Genomic DNA, 14,270 nt, shown 5'->3' with positions numbered 1-14,270 from the left:
TTTGTACTTGATGAGAAACCAAGATGTCAAACACGCAAAAAAACGTTTACACCAATAAGAGTTTCAATGCAGAGATACTTGACCCAGATTATTTGGAAGTGTTTACGACTGAAGAAACGTACACAAACATATCATCAGTTCAAAATGAAGATCATTGCAATGATAAACACATTGCACCACCTTCTTTTCCACCAAGACAAGCAGAAATTCATGGTCGTCACAAGTGTCAAATCCCATTGTGGTTGTTATTTCTAATCATTATTTGTTCTTTGATTGGAATAGTTATCACAGGTGTTGTCACCTTCTTCATAACAAAAGAAAGATTTGCAGAAAAGCAGTGTAAGTATATAAATATATAAACGAGTCTAAATTGAAAACTACGTTCAAACCTATGATTGCGTTGGATAAAAACCGCAATTTTTATACGTGTGCATGTAAAACAAATTTCGTTGTAGAAAGGTCTAAATACAGCACAAACAACATTTTCCAAAAGACCAAAAAAGTGAAAAAGTGTATTTAAACAGAAAGCATTTGACTAACAGGTCGAACAACTGATGTTCTTGAACCCTGCAGACTGCCATTGGCGATTGTCAAATAAAATTGATCACGATATGTAACAAAATGGATCTTGAGAAAAAAAAAAAAAAAAAAAATGGATCTTGATATAAATTTTATACTAAACAGAAAAACGATAAACTTGTAGCCAAGATGTTATGCAACAAACACAAGGTGTCAATATTATTTTGTACACCACATCTAGATTTCGACATATATATATCTTTTCTTTTTTTTTTTTTATTAATTTTGTTATATGATCGTATGTCCTGCTACAGTTAAAAGTATTTTACCAGTGCACAAGATACGTACTCCTGGAATAAATTTCATCAGAAACCTAAATACAAAACGAACAGGTACATTATCGAAATATTCAGTTATTCACCTTGAGGCAGCATTACACAGTTAAAAGTATAGCTTCACATTTTGGGTGATTTTTTTAATATATGAAAGTTTTGTACTGTAACAATAATTTGATTTTTAGATAGTTGACGAATAGTACAGCTATTCAGGATTATTCATTTTTTTGAATATTCAGTTTGACAGTCGCGGTATTTTCTCATCCGTACCGCCTAAAAATTCCAGAAACTATTGTAGGCTTTTTCAACCAGAGTTTGTCCCTCGAACTTGTCAATTCAAGTTTATGGCACACTTAGCTGAACGCATATGACGTTTTTGGACTTCTTGATAGATAAATGTCTATGGTTTCAGGGAAGGTATCATTCAAATGGATTGAAATTCTCTTTTGGCCAAATTTTGGATACTTTAGTGACATTTTACCCCCTTTTTGCAATATTTGGTTTCAAATAAATGCAGATTGTTGCCTTGGTTAAATCAAAAAGAGATAAAAATCACCATTATAGCTTTTTTTTTATATATATGCACATACATCACTCAAACATAAAGCCTTATTTGTTCGATAACAAGAGAAGGAGTGGGGTTAAAAGATATGACTGTCAATTTCAAGTTTTTCCCCCCTAAATGTACATATTCACTTCTGGACAGTGTAAAATACCAAACTCTTTAAAATTTGATTGACCCGAATTTCCGGAACGTTCGATTTATAATATCTAGAAATTCGGGTTTGTTAAATTTTACCGAGTTTGATATTACATACTCTCCTAAAAAGAAGACCTGCTACGAAAGATTCCGACAAAAAAGGTAGGAGTGTTATACACCATTGTGTAGATAAATCAATTGAGCTTTATTGCATAACAAGTTTTAGTGGGATGATAATCAGTAAATCGAAATATAACGGAGTTTTGCGATCGGTTGACATTTGCAATATATGCTGGCGCTTCTGGAATGTTGCGAGATAGAATTGCAAAACACAATTGAGAAGCTGAAATCATTTCTTTTGTCGTAAAGTTTTGTTCTCAACCGACCCCCATTGTCAATTTCTAGATGCAAGTCAAGATATAAGGTAGACTTTACTGAGTCTGTTGGATCTTTATTTCAAGTTCATGGGTTAAATACGTTCAACAAAGCCACCAAACTTTGAAGAATGTAGTGAGTGGAAATCATCTCAATAGCGGAAAGTAAAATTGAAGGATAATGCTTCCCAATGGCCATCCTCGAACTTTCTAAGTCAGCCTCATCTGAATAAGGTACCAATTTGGAAATAACAAATCAGCAAAGTTAGTTCCCATTGAAGAGAAAATTGTTTCTTGAAAACACGTCCTTCACACGTAACAACTATGTTTTCAATAAAACAATTTAAAAATTTATGAAATCCAATTTTGTAAAGAAATCTTCATTAACAGCTAGAATATTTTGCTTATATACAAACTCTTTCCTTTTGGGTGCATAATGAAAAATTTTAATGCAAGTCACGAATTGATATCGGGATGATATTAGTCAACAGCATTTTTCTCGATAGACAGTTTATCAAAAACGCCCTTTTAGTAAATAATTCATAAACGAAACATTGCCGACAATGGGACAATGTACTATGTATTCTGATTATCTACTTCGTTTAGAAAAAAATCCCTGATTCAAGGCGATCCATTATATACTACAGGAGAGCATAAATATCGAACTAAGTAAAGTTTTGTAGACCCGAATTTCTAGATAATATAAATGTATCGTTCTGGTATTTCATAATCTCCGGTATTAAAGTATCTTTTGAAATAAAAACTACTAGTATGTAGATCTTTGCACATCTCAAATTTGAATCGACACTTATTTTAACATTACTTAATTTAATCATGGATCTTTCTTGAAATATTTTGCGCCAACAAGCTCACAAGAGATAAAAATCAGCATTATATGCGAAAGTTCTAGTCATCAATGGAGATTTCATGACTAAATTTGGTCTCTGAATTCCACCAAAAATTCTCCAAAAGAAATAAAATGGCTCCAGTGTTGTGGCGTCGTAGGAAGGAGTCATTTTTTTAAAGCCTGACAAGACGTCATAGTTAAATGGACCTAGTTCCAAATTTATTAATAATGCAGTATTGTATTCAAATCGATTTTATTTACTAAAAAGTACGGCATGTACTGTTTAGTTTACAAACACATCAGACACAAGTTGTCTTTATTTTTTTTCAAAACCCATATCTCCTTTTATATATATATTGATGTTAACTTAATATCTGTAATACAAAGTTGCAGAAACAGAGTGCAAGTGGACAAGTTGGAGTCCCTGGACAGAATGTAGCATTACATGTGGTAGAGGTGTGATAATCAGGGTCAAACAACAACTTAAAAACTCACAACGTTGTAATGAAACTTTCGAAACTAAGATTTGTTCACAAGAAACATGTCCAGGTATATATGAATGTTTTTATTGAGTAGTGATATCTGATAAATATGTCAAAACATGCAACGCATGATATAGACAAACACACAATAACAAAAACAAAAACATTAAATAAAATTAAATATGTATAGGGTTAAACATAGCAATAATCAACATTCAATATTTCTTGGCGGGGATCAGTTTGACAAAATGCAGTTACTAAATCTAATTATATAGATGCCTAAGCATGTGACTTTAAGTCGATAATTGTTTTAAAAATAGTTGTTTATATTTCATAAATTGACGCAATATATCGCTAGATAAACTAGCTTCATCAGATAAAATCCGAGGCTGATAAGATAATTTTGCAGCTTATCCATTTCTTTTCAACATATGTTTGCAGCTTATTGTACATGTTGTACATTACGTTTAACAAATCAGATAGATTAAGTGTGTTATCTAAATTGAATGAAGATAATAGAATATTAAATATCGACGTTTTAACAAATTTTAATTTTATATTTATATATATATATAATAATCATGTCTGTATATTTGTGTTAGAAAATTTTTGACACTTTCTCCTGTACCTGTTTCTGTATTCTGCTTAATTTTGAAGAGTCGATATCGGAATCTTGGTAAAAGGAGTCATTGATCATTAAATAATGCATTAATACATTTCAAAGGGTAGGCTATATGGTTCGTCTCTAATAACTAGAAGTCCGAACGAAAACAAATATGTTTTACACATTTTATTTACCATGATTCCATATTCTTTACTGGATTTCCGTAGCAATAGACAAGGCCACATGAAATACACTAGGCGGCTGAGGATGCAATCTACGCTCCGTCTTATATGAAGCTCTTAACCTAGACATTTACAAATATATATTTAAGTTCTTAAAACGCACTTCTTATATTTGATAGATGCGAAAGGCAGAAAGCTTTTTAAAATAAGTAATACTTGATAACACTAATATTGGTACTAATTCAACTTATGTGTTGATAAGTTCATTAGTCGTCATATGTTATTCTGTTGTTTATTATTCAAGACCGAATGTTCACATCTGGTGTCACTCGGCTTTTTGTGCCGTGTGGTTACTGTGTTTTCATCATTTCACTATACTCGTTAATATAGAGTGAAAAACAGTAACTGAATCCCTTTAGTTGATATTTTGCTTGAAGTCGACAAAACAATAAAAACAACTTCAAATTGGTATCGTTAAATTTGGTAGGATTAACATAAGAATTCAACCATTCCAATAAATTTTGCTTTCTTGGAACAATTTATTTAAAAGTAGTGTCCTCCTATGTATAATGATTTAAGCAACAAGAGAGTACTATTAAATGAAAATACACATCATATTTCAAACTGAATATGTGCCTTATTTCCCAAATCATCGAATAAATTTATTTTTATTTTTTAGCTGATGCACTGACATTTGATATGAGATTTAACCGATCAGCGTCACATCCCGATGTTTTCATAACAGATGACCTTACAATGCTCAGCAACGTTTACATAAGTGGTACAACAATCATAGATGGTGCAGGTTTAAAGAATTATGAGGGAGCAATTGCAGATACTTGTATTGAAGAAATGTTATAGTCTATTATGAAGTGAATTTTTCTTACTCTATCATAAACACATTGCAAAGCTACTGGTTTGTACTAGAAATTGGTCTTGCTGAGCACAATAAAGTAGATAACTCTTATACCGTTTCGAATAAAAATGTTAGGGGATGGTCTTTTCAGATCGGTCACCAGGAATCTCACAATCAAACTTTCTTATGGGCTGAAAGTCCAGATTCAAGTATACCTTTAAAAGCGCTAAGCGACAATCAAAAAGGGACCACTGTTAACGGGACATTTATCGTTCTTCTTAACAGACAAAAACATCATTTCTCTCTCATTCAGAATAACAGGGTACTTTACACTTTTCAAAACGTATATTCTGACAAGAACCTTTGTCCGGTTTTTGGTATATATAACCCTTGGTTTGTGCATGCACAACTACAAATATTGAATCCACGAAACTTTACTCTCCTTTCTCTGTGGTAAAATGATAAACAATGATCCCAAATTTTGACACATGACCTTACTGGATTCAAATTCTTCAATTGAAACGGCATATGTCTTTATTTTTTTTCAATATGGCCGCCATTGTCATGGATGTGAAAAATTAAAAATGCATAAACATTATTATTGTATAGCAATATAATATTTCCCACAGAACGCAACCAAAAGTTAGCGTGCAATAAATTCTAATATTGCACTAGTGCAATAAATCTTCAAAATCCATGACGTCATCAACGTTTAAATCTTAGTTTAAACCAATTTTTACTTTCAAATATTATATTGCTATACAATAAAAGGATAATTGCATGAATATTGGGGAATATTGTCCCTCGTAGAACATATATTGCACTCGCAAGCTCGTGCAATATAAAAATCTACTCGGGACAATATTCCCCAATATTCATGCAATAACCCTATATTATTATCATTGTAAAAATATGTAACAGTTCGTATTATTAAAAATATCATTGTTATTATTATTATTATTATTATTATTATTATTATTATTATTATTATTATTATTATTATTATTATTATTATTATTATTATTGCATCCTCAACGGAGTTGGGGTGACATCTTGTTGTAGATCTATATAAAAAGAAGATATGGTTTGGTTGCCAATGTCCCTTTTTTCTTCTTTTATGTTTTTTTCTTCCACGTTTTTTTTAATGCTCTTCAATTTCGTACTTTATTTGGCCTTTTTAACTTTTTTGGATTCGAGCGTCACTGATGAGTCTTTTGTAGACGAAACGCGCGTCTGGCGTATACTAAATTTATTCCTGGTATCTATGATGAGATTATTGACTACTTAATTTCTCGGATTCGTATGAACTAATTCAATTGAACTAAACAATAATGTTTAACAATAATGTTTACTGGCTGTGCAGATATTTTGACGGGGTATGACATTTTTAAGATGGCTACCGTTGCCATAGAAGCTGATAAAATGCGAAATAGCTGTCTTTACCATGGAAAAAGGGGGCGATTGTGCCATCCACTATTGCTCGCAATATCGTAGGTCTGTGTTCCTAAATAATCCTTAGCACTTTAAGTTTTGCAGCAACTCGGAGGAAGTGCATTATGGTGTCAAAACAGTGTGGTTTACTAAAGAAGTCTATTGAAAATTGAAAAAACACCCAACAATTTCAAACGGTCACAAATTGAAAACTAATGAAAATAATGACAAAGGGTCTTCAGTAACTATTGTATGACTACAATTGATGAATTGAGGTTAATTTATTTTTATTCTTTTTTTTGGGGGGGGGGAGGGGTGGAACGCCTGTCCAGATTTGTTTTAAAGGGTGTTCCTGTATTATATTTAGAGGTATTTCTTAAATTGTACACGCTCTGAAGAATACCAAGCTTCGTTTTTTAACTTGATTTTAACATTATTTTCATTATGTCTACTTTTTTAGCATTGATATAACATGCTGTATGTATGATGGCGTCATAAAAATGCAATGCTAACTAAGCTAAAATATCTCCTTAAAATTCCTGTTATCATTTGTATGTGTTATTTACATTGTACAATATATTACACCTGAAAGAATGAATACCTTTATACATACTGTAATATAATTTAAAAAAAATTGATAAGTTAAAAAAAATTACTATCAATAATGCAGATGCTATGATAACAACCATGTTAACATTTATTGTGTGTATGACTTTTTAATTACAGAAACTTTTGTAAGAAGAGAATATGCAATTATTGTTTTTTGTTTACTTTAACCTTAAATTACCAAAATGAATTATTATGCACTTTTTATATACTTATTACTTCTTATTAATACTTTGTATATACTCTTCAATAAAAATATGAGATAATATCTGAAAATGTCTAATTTTTGGCAATAGAAAAATCCAAAAAACATGTCGTTAGAACCGGTATTTTAGTAGCACAAATGGAATAACTACCATTGAGGATCTAGGAACTGTTGCCTGTCATTCAAACAATTGTTAAATGTGGTAATAATTGCAATTTTTAAAATGGTACAAACAAATTCCAGTTCTTTCCTGTTACCAATTTGAAAGTGAATCAATTAAAAACACTTTCTAATGGGAATATAGAAGAGGGACAAAAGATACCAAAGGGACACTCATAAATCTAAAACAAACTGACAACGCCATGGCTAAAAATGAAAAAGACAAACAGAAAAACAATAGTACACATGACACAACATAGAAGATACTATAAAATTGAGAATGGAAATGGGAAATGTGCCAAAGAGACAACAACCCGACCATAGAAAAAAACAACAGCAGAAGGTCACCAACAGGTCTTCAATGTAGCGAGAAATTCCCGCAGCCGGAGTCGTCCTTCAGCTGGCCCCTAAACAAATATATACTAGTTCAGTGATAATGAACGCCATACTTATTTCCAAATTGTACACAAGAAACGAAAATTAGAATAATACAAGACTAACAAAGGCCAGAGGCTCCTGACTTGGGACAGGCGCAATATCTGGTTTACTAGTATAGCCTACATTATTTATCAAATACCAATTATTTTTTTTAGCATTTTCAATACAAAAGGTTAAGAAATATGCTAAAATATAGTCCGATATGTCTGTAACATCAAAGAATCTCGAGTAACAGGAATTTAATGCATACAGTAGATTAACTTTGTGACTCATCAGTGAAATTGTCTTTAGCATCCTTCCTGTTACTGATTATGGTTATGCTGTTACTTTTATCAGGTAACAGAACGTTACAGTAAGGAATTGCGCAGTACTTTTTGTCCTCTTATTCGAATTATGTAGAAGTTTACTTCCATCTTCAGAAAAGTAACAGGACAGAGTTGGTGACAGGAAGGAATCATGTTTTCAAAACAATTTGCTTTCTTTCATGGTTTAAGAAAAATACATCATTTCAAATTGGTCACAATTGGAGGATAACAGCAAACAGTGTCATTTATCTTTTGAAACTGCATTTGCAAGTTGAAAAATCTGCATAGGTAATGAAAAATTCTAAAATAAATTCCTTTCTGTTACCATCTAGTGTACTAAAATTGCACAATGTTCTCTGTAAAAAAAACCTGTCTTTTCATTCAATATACTGTATATTATGTTGAGATGTATTTAATATGATGATCATAACTTATATTAAATGAAATGGTTGGCATATAGTAGATTAACTTTGTAATTCGTCAGTGAAATTGTCTTTAGCATCCTTCCTGTTACTGATTATGGTTATGCTGTTACTTTTATCAGGTAACATGACAGAATGTTACAGAAAGGAATTGAGCAGTACTTTTTGTCCTCTTATTCGAATTATGTAGAAGTTTACTTCCATCTACATATCAATCAAATAAGATACTATAAAAACACATTTACTGTTACAGTGCTGACAATGAAATATTCTCAGAAAGTACACAAAAAGCCTGTAACAGGAGAGAACAACAAAATTATTCTTCTCTAAATTCTGATCTTTGGGGGTTCGGATTTTTCAAACTGGCTGCTATTCACCTATACATATGGAGTCATACATTCAGGAAATGATTGCATTACTAGAATTCAAATCTTGGTCTTTCAAACTTTTCCACAGGTGAAAAAAGACTAGTAACAAGAGGGAAATTGCCCCTTGGGACAAACTTCAAAAGACCCTTAAAAATGCAAAAAAATATCACATGCTTTAGATATAATAAAATCAGACCAGTAAGAGACAAGTTTTCTATATGATCTATCATATTTGTGAAAAACGGAAGCGTGTTTACTTAATTTAGATATTCTTTGAATGATTTAGTTTTCAGAAAACAACACCGGACAACATGATTTTAAGGGGGGGTTGAACATTTAAATTATGATATTTTATTAGAAGATATATGACAAAAACTAGTAGTAGCTGCAGTTGCGGATTCAGAAATTTTGATAAAAGGTGGGGAAGGGGCTGCACTGACTTCTAAACAGGGTGGCCTGCTCCATTTATACCTTAGTGAAATGATTCCTAAATTATCAACTAAAAGTTTCCCATAAAAGAGGGGTCGGCGTCTTGCTTCCTTAAATCGTATGTAAAGGATGTACTAACAACGGTTATTAAACAAAATTTAGTTGTAATTTAAATTTTGAACTGCACATAAACAAAAAATAATTCCTCGCTAAAATATTTACATTCTTACTCACAATCAGGAAACTTTTCTTATCATTTCATTGTACTGTTGTGTCATCTAAAGTCTAAATCACAATCTTTAGTTTATATTTTCAAAAATTATTAGAAAGTCCTTACATCATTAAAACTAATCCATAAATGAAATAGCTAATAAAGGAAGTATGCATTAATTGCAAACATTGCACTGACAATGAAACTATCATTCTCTTACATATATGAAAAACGTTTTCGTTGAACTTCTATGAGTTTTTTTGCCATTTAAAGTTTTAATCGATATAAAATAGTCTTTAAGATATTAGTCAAAAAACGCAAACAATTTCTAAAAAATCTTCATTAACGGACAATAACTCCAATTGGAGTCATCGGACTTACTTATCTTTTTTGTTAAATTTTTTAAAAGTCTTTATCTATCTATCAAGCTTTCACGATGATAGGCAAAACACTAAGATTTTGGTAATAATCTCCGTTTAGGGGCAATAACTCCAAGAAAAAATCACATCGGACGAATTCGGTCATGTTGACTTATTTGTAGATCTTGTCTTGTTGATCATTTTTTGCTTATTTCATATATATTTCTTATAAAAGGCAATTAAGAACTCAAAAAATGTAAAACCGTTATTAGGGAACAATAACTCCAATAAGGAGTAGTGGGACAAATTTGTAGATCTTGCTTATCATTTTTGTTATTTTAGTTCTCTAATAAGGAGATGTGGTCTGATTGCAAATGAAACAATTATCCACCAAAGTTCAAACATCAAACTGGATGTCAGCAATTATAGGCAACAGTACGGCCTTCAACAATGAGCAAATCCCATACTGTATAGTCAGCTATAAAAGGTCCCGACATGAGAAACATCAAACAATTCAATTGAGAAAACTATAACGGCCTAACTTATAACAAAACAATTTACGAAAAAACAAATATGACAAACGTGAACCAAGGACAACCACTGAACTACAGGCTTTTGATTTTGGACAAGCACACAATGAACGTAGCGGGGTTAAACATGTTTGTGAGCATTCAACCCTCCTCTAACCGGGGACAGTGGTGTAACAGCACAACATAAGAACAATTTATAAAATTCAGTTGAAAAGGTTTAACTCAATTTCCTCCAAACTATGTCTAAATGTGTTAAAAATTTTGGCATTATTGTTTTTGCTACTCACATTTCTCCAACATTAGATGTTCTTATATTTAGGTAAATATTTTTTTATTGGAGAAATGTGAATTTTTGGAAAAAGTTTTTTTTTATGAAATTTGAAATTCCTGTAAATGGAGTTACAGTGAATTCAGCTCAAATTAATCTTTAAATGATATTACTGATTGATAGTTGAAAAAAGTAAAAAATTTGAGAAGAAAAAATACATACAAAACAATTATATCAACGCAAGTATTTTACATTCCAATAATATTATAAGAAATATTAGCATTGATAAAAAAATAAATATAGAAAATGTGCAATATTGTCAGACGAACCCTGTTTTTTACAATCATACCATACACCAATATAGTTATCCCATTGCGTTTGGTTTTTCTGATAAACAAATGCATATTCTTATTTATTTTACAGTTTTCCCTTAATTTGTCTTCATGCTTTTGTTTCATTTGGTTGTATGACTTGTGACTAACTGGGTATCCATCATGACATCCTCAGGATCCTGTTATCCTGTTATCGTTTTTTTTTACTTTGGACATTTCTGTGCCAGACAGGTCCGGTCCAGTGGTGTGATTTGGAACAAGAGGTTTTTACATTGTTGCTTCCATTTTGTTAACCCTTATATTTATACATTACTAAATTTGTACTTTAACAAGAATGTGTATACTATAGTTTATGTACTATCAACTACAATAATGTTTTATAAGCAGCTTTGTCAATATACCATTAACTTTGTATACAAAAACCTTTTGTTACCCTCTTTGTCAAATATACTGTCAACTACGTCAACCTTTCATTGGTGTCTTTCTAAGATTTTATGTAAAAATTTTATATTGTATAAATTCTCTTGTTCTGTTCCAAAATTCATCATGGTGGGAGGGATTGAAGGTATACGCATTAATAAATTGCGAGTGGTTGTATTTTCCTGAGAATCTTGTTAACATGATATTAAAATATTGTATTAAAGTAAAATGTAAATTTAATTTTATGGATAGTTTGGGTTTACATGAATTGCTTTCCATCACCCCCCCCCCCCCCCCATGCATTTAGTTTTGGAACAGCCTTTAGAGAAACAGACTCTTCCACTGTTTCTCATGTGATATGGTATTTCTCTACTCATATCAAAATAAAATAAGTTTCAATATTAAATATGCTTGTCAAACCAAAAAATCAAACAAGATAAACTGTTATTACAGAGATATGTCTCGCCTTTATGTTATTTTGATAATGCAAATGTTGAAACTAAAATTGCAATACTTTAACATGTAAGTTACCAAATATTCAAAGTCTATGCACCATGACTGAAAGTGCATGGCTAAACAATCTCCATGGAAATAAGATGTGCCCATGCTAATTCAACTGCATGCAAAATATCATTGACCTATATAGCTAGCATAAGTCGTTCCCTTTAAAAAAAAAAACTAAACACAAAACTATGTAAAAGTTTCAAAGTCCACAAACCATGATGAGGGGGTGGTGCTATATAATCTCCATGGAAACGATACTTGCAAATGTCAATTAATATGCATACTAAATATCATTTACATTACATAAGCAGTTCATCTTAAACTGATCTTATAACAAACTAATTAAATTGAGAATGGAAATGGGGAATGTATCAAAGAGACAACAACCCGACCATAGAAAAAACAACAGCAAAAGGTCACCAACAGGTCTTCAATGTAACGAGAAATTCCCGCACCCGGAGGCGTCCTTCAGCTGGCCCCTAAACAAATATATACTAATTTAGTGATAATGAACGCCATACTAATTACCAAATTGTACACAAGAAACTAAAATTAAAATAATACAGACCAATAACAAAGACCAGAGGCCCCTGACTTGGGACAGGCACAAAAATGTACATGTATACTAAGCAAAATTTTCACAGTCAATAGACCATGACTGAAAGGGCAGGGCCAAAAAATATCCATGGAAAAGAGATGTGCCAATGCTAATACAACTGCATACCAAATATCATTGACCTATTACTTGTGGCTCTTCTTAAACTAGACCTAATCACAAACTCATACATTGTTCACCCTGCTGTTGCCTCTGGAAACAACATACATACGTCTCACTTTTTGACTCTGTCAAGGCGAGACAAAAATCATAATCAAAGTGCTGGATAGCACCTGTGGAAAGATTGGGAGAGTAGTTTGAATAATTTCATATAAAGGTATGGTGAGCACAAAAGAACATTAATAAAACAGTATTGCTGAAAATTGCATAAACAGCAGGGTTCTAGCAGGAATAAAAGTGCTTTTCCAGTATGAAGATAAAATGAGCTCAAATTATATAATATGAGTCTCTTAATTTTCACAATTCTATTTAAACTACAGTTTATATCTTATCCAAATAATGTTACCTGTTTTGAACATATTTAAAAAAAAATGCAAATCAAAAATTATTCTAGTAAAAGTTACCAATTCCTTGTAAGATATAAGTTCTAGACCAACAGCTAAGAACTTTAAAGTGTCAACAAATATAATCTAAAAATGTTGTTTTCAGGCATTTTGTTTGTTGAAACATATGATAGGTTATATGATATTGAAGATTACAAGTTGTAGAATGCCTTTTGATCAATTTATAAATTAATTATTCAGCACAGAGCATTGAAAATGTACTTTTTCAAATTAAACAAATAAAAAACTATGTTTATTGAAATGCAGATTTTTCTTGATAGCAAAAATATATATTCACTTCTTATAAAAATTCAAATGGATAAAATAGACATAATGATTGATGGGGAATAAATTTATCCAAAATGGTTTGTTATAAAAAAAAAAAGTTTAAAATTTTAAAACTGTTTCAAGCCAATTTCTGATAATAAAAAAAAGTGAACTAACCTAATTTGTTGATTTATTACAGATGATTATTGGAAATGTATCAAGTAAATTATAAGCCTAACTTGAATATCTTTTATATATTCATATTTATATCTCATTTTTTTTTAAAGATCTTGTTAATTCTTAATTAATCATTTATCTTTCAGACATAATTTACAGAATCATTTTATGTAATGTAGATCAAAAGTAATAGGCAAATAAATAAATCTATCATCCTTATATATCAGACATCTAATATGTGTATTCAATTATGAGGTCAAATATTTGTGTATTGAGATGTTTATTGGATGTTTACAATTGTGTAACACTGATGTTGATCAGTAATGTGGTCAATTTGATTGACAGTTTAGGAGGTGAGGCATTGTAATTTATGGAATTTAAGGTCCACCTTGTCCCTGATTATTTGGTGATAATAACAGTTGTCAATCATACTAGTATATATTGTATCAATACTAAATTACCTAATCAAAATGCTTAAAAAAGCCTGCACATCAACACACCTTAATTACATATATATTCTTGAATGAACTGCTCCAAAAATATACCAATTTTTCACAGTTTATATGTGTATTATGTGCACATACATGAGAAACATAGGGAACTATATTTCAGTGTGAATACATACAGTAATAGTAGCTAACCTATCGTGTTGTTAGGGAGGCCAGTGTCTAAGGAAAGATTTAGAGCAAGTTCCAATCTTTCCAAAAATCAAGCAAAACATGTGTTTCTCTTTCATTGTAGTGGAAGAATCTTTTAAACAATATGAACAAGTTAACATTCAA

The 14,270-nt window shown here is 31.1% G+C and overlaps 1 protein-coding gene across 1 annotated transcript; it reads left to right on the top strand.

Moving 5' to 3' along the window:
• LOC139482353 (uncharacterized) lies at positions 1-5,373 on the top strand. Its single transcript, XM_071266207.1, has 3 exons — positions 1-339; positions 3,163-3,324; positions 4,723-5,373. The coding sequence occupies exons 1-3, from the start codon at positions 24-26 to the stop codon at positions 4,902-4,904; spliced, it is 660 nt and encodes a 219-aa protein (XP_071122308.1). The 5' UTR covers positions 1-23; the 3' UTR covers positions 4,905-5,373.
• Positions 5,374-14,270: the final 8,897 nt, after the last annotated feature.

Source organism: Mytilus edulis, chromosome 7 (assembly GCF_963676685.1).
Source record: "Mytilus edulis chromosome 7, xbMytEdul2.2, whole genome shotgun sequence".
Taxonomy (NCBI): Eukaryota; Metazoa; Mollusca; class Bivalvia; order Mytilida; family Mytilidae; genus Mytilus; species Mytilus edulis.
The sequence above is the reverse complement of the archived record's forward strand: the minus strand, read 5'-3'. Positions and strand labels throughout refer to the sequence as shown.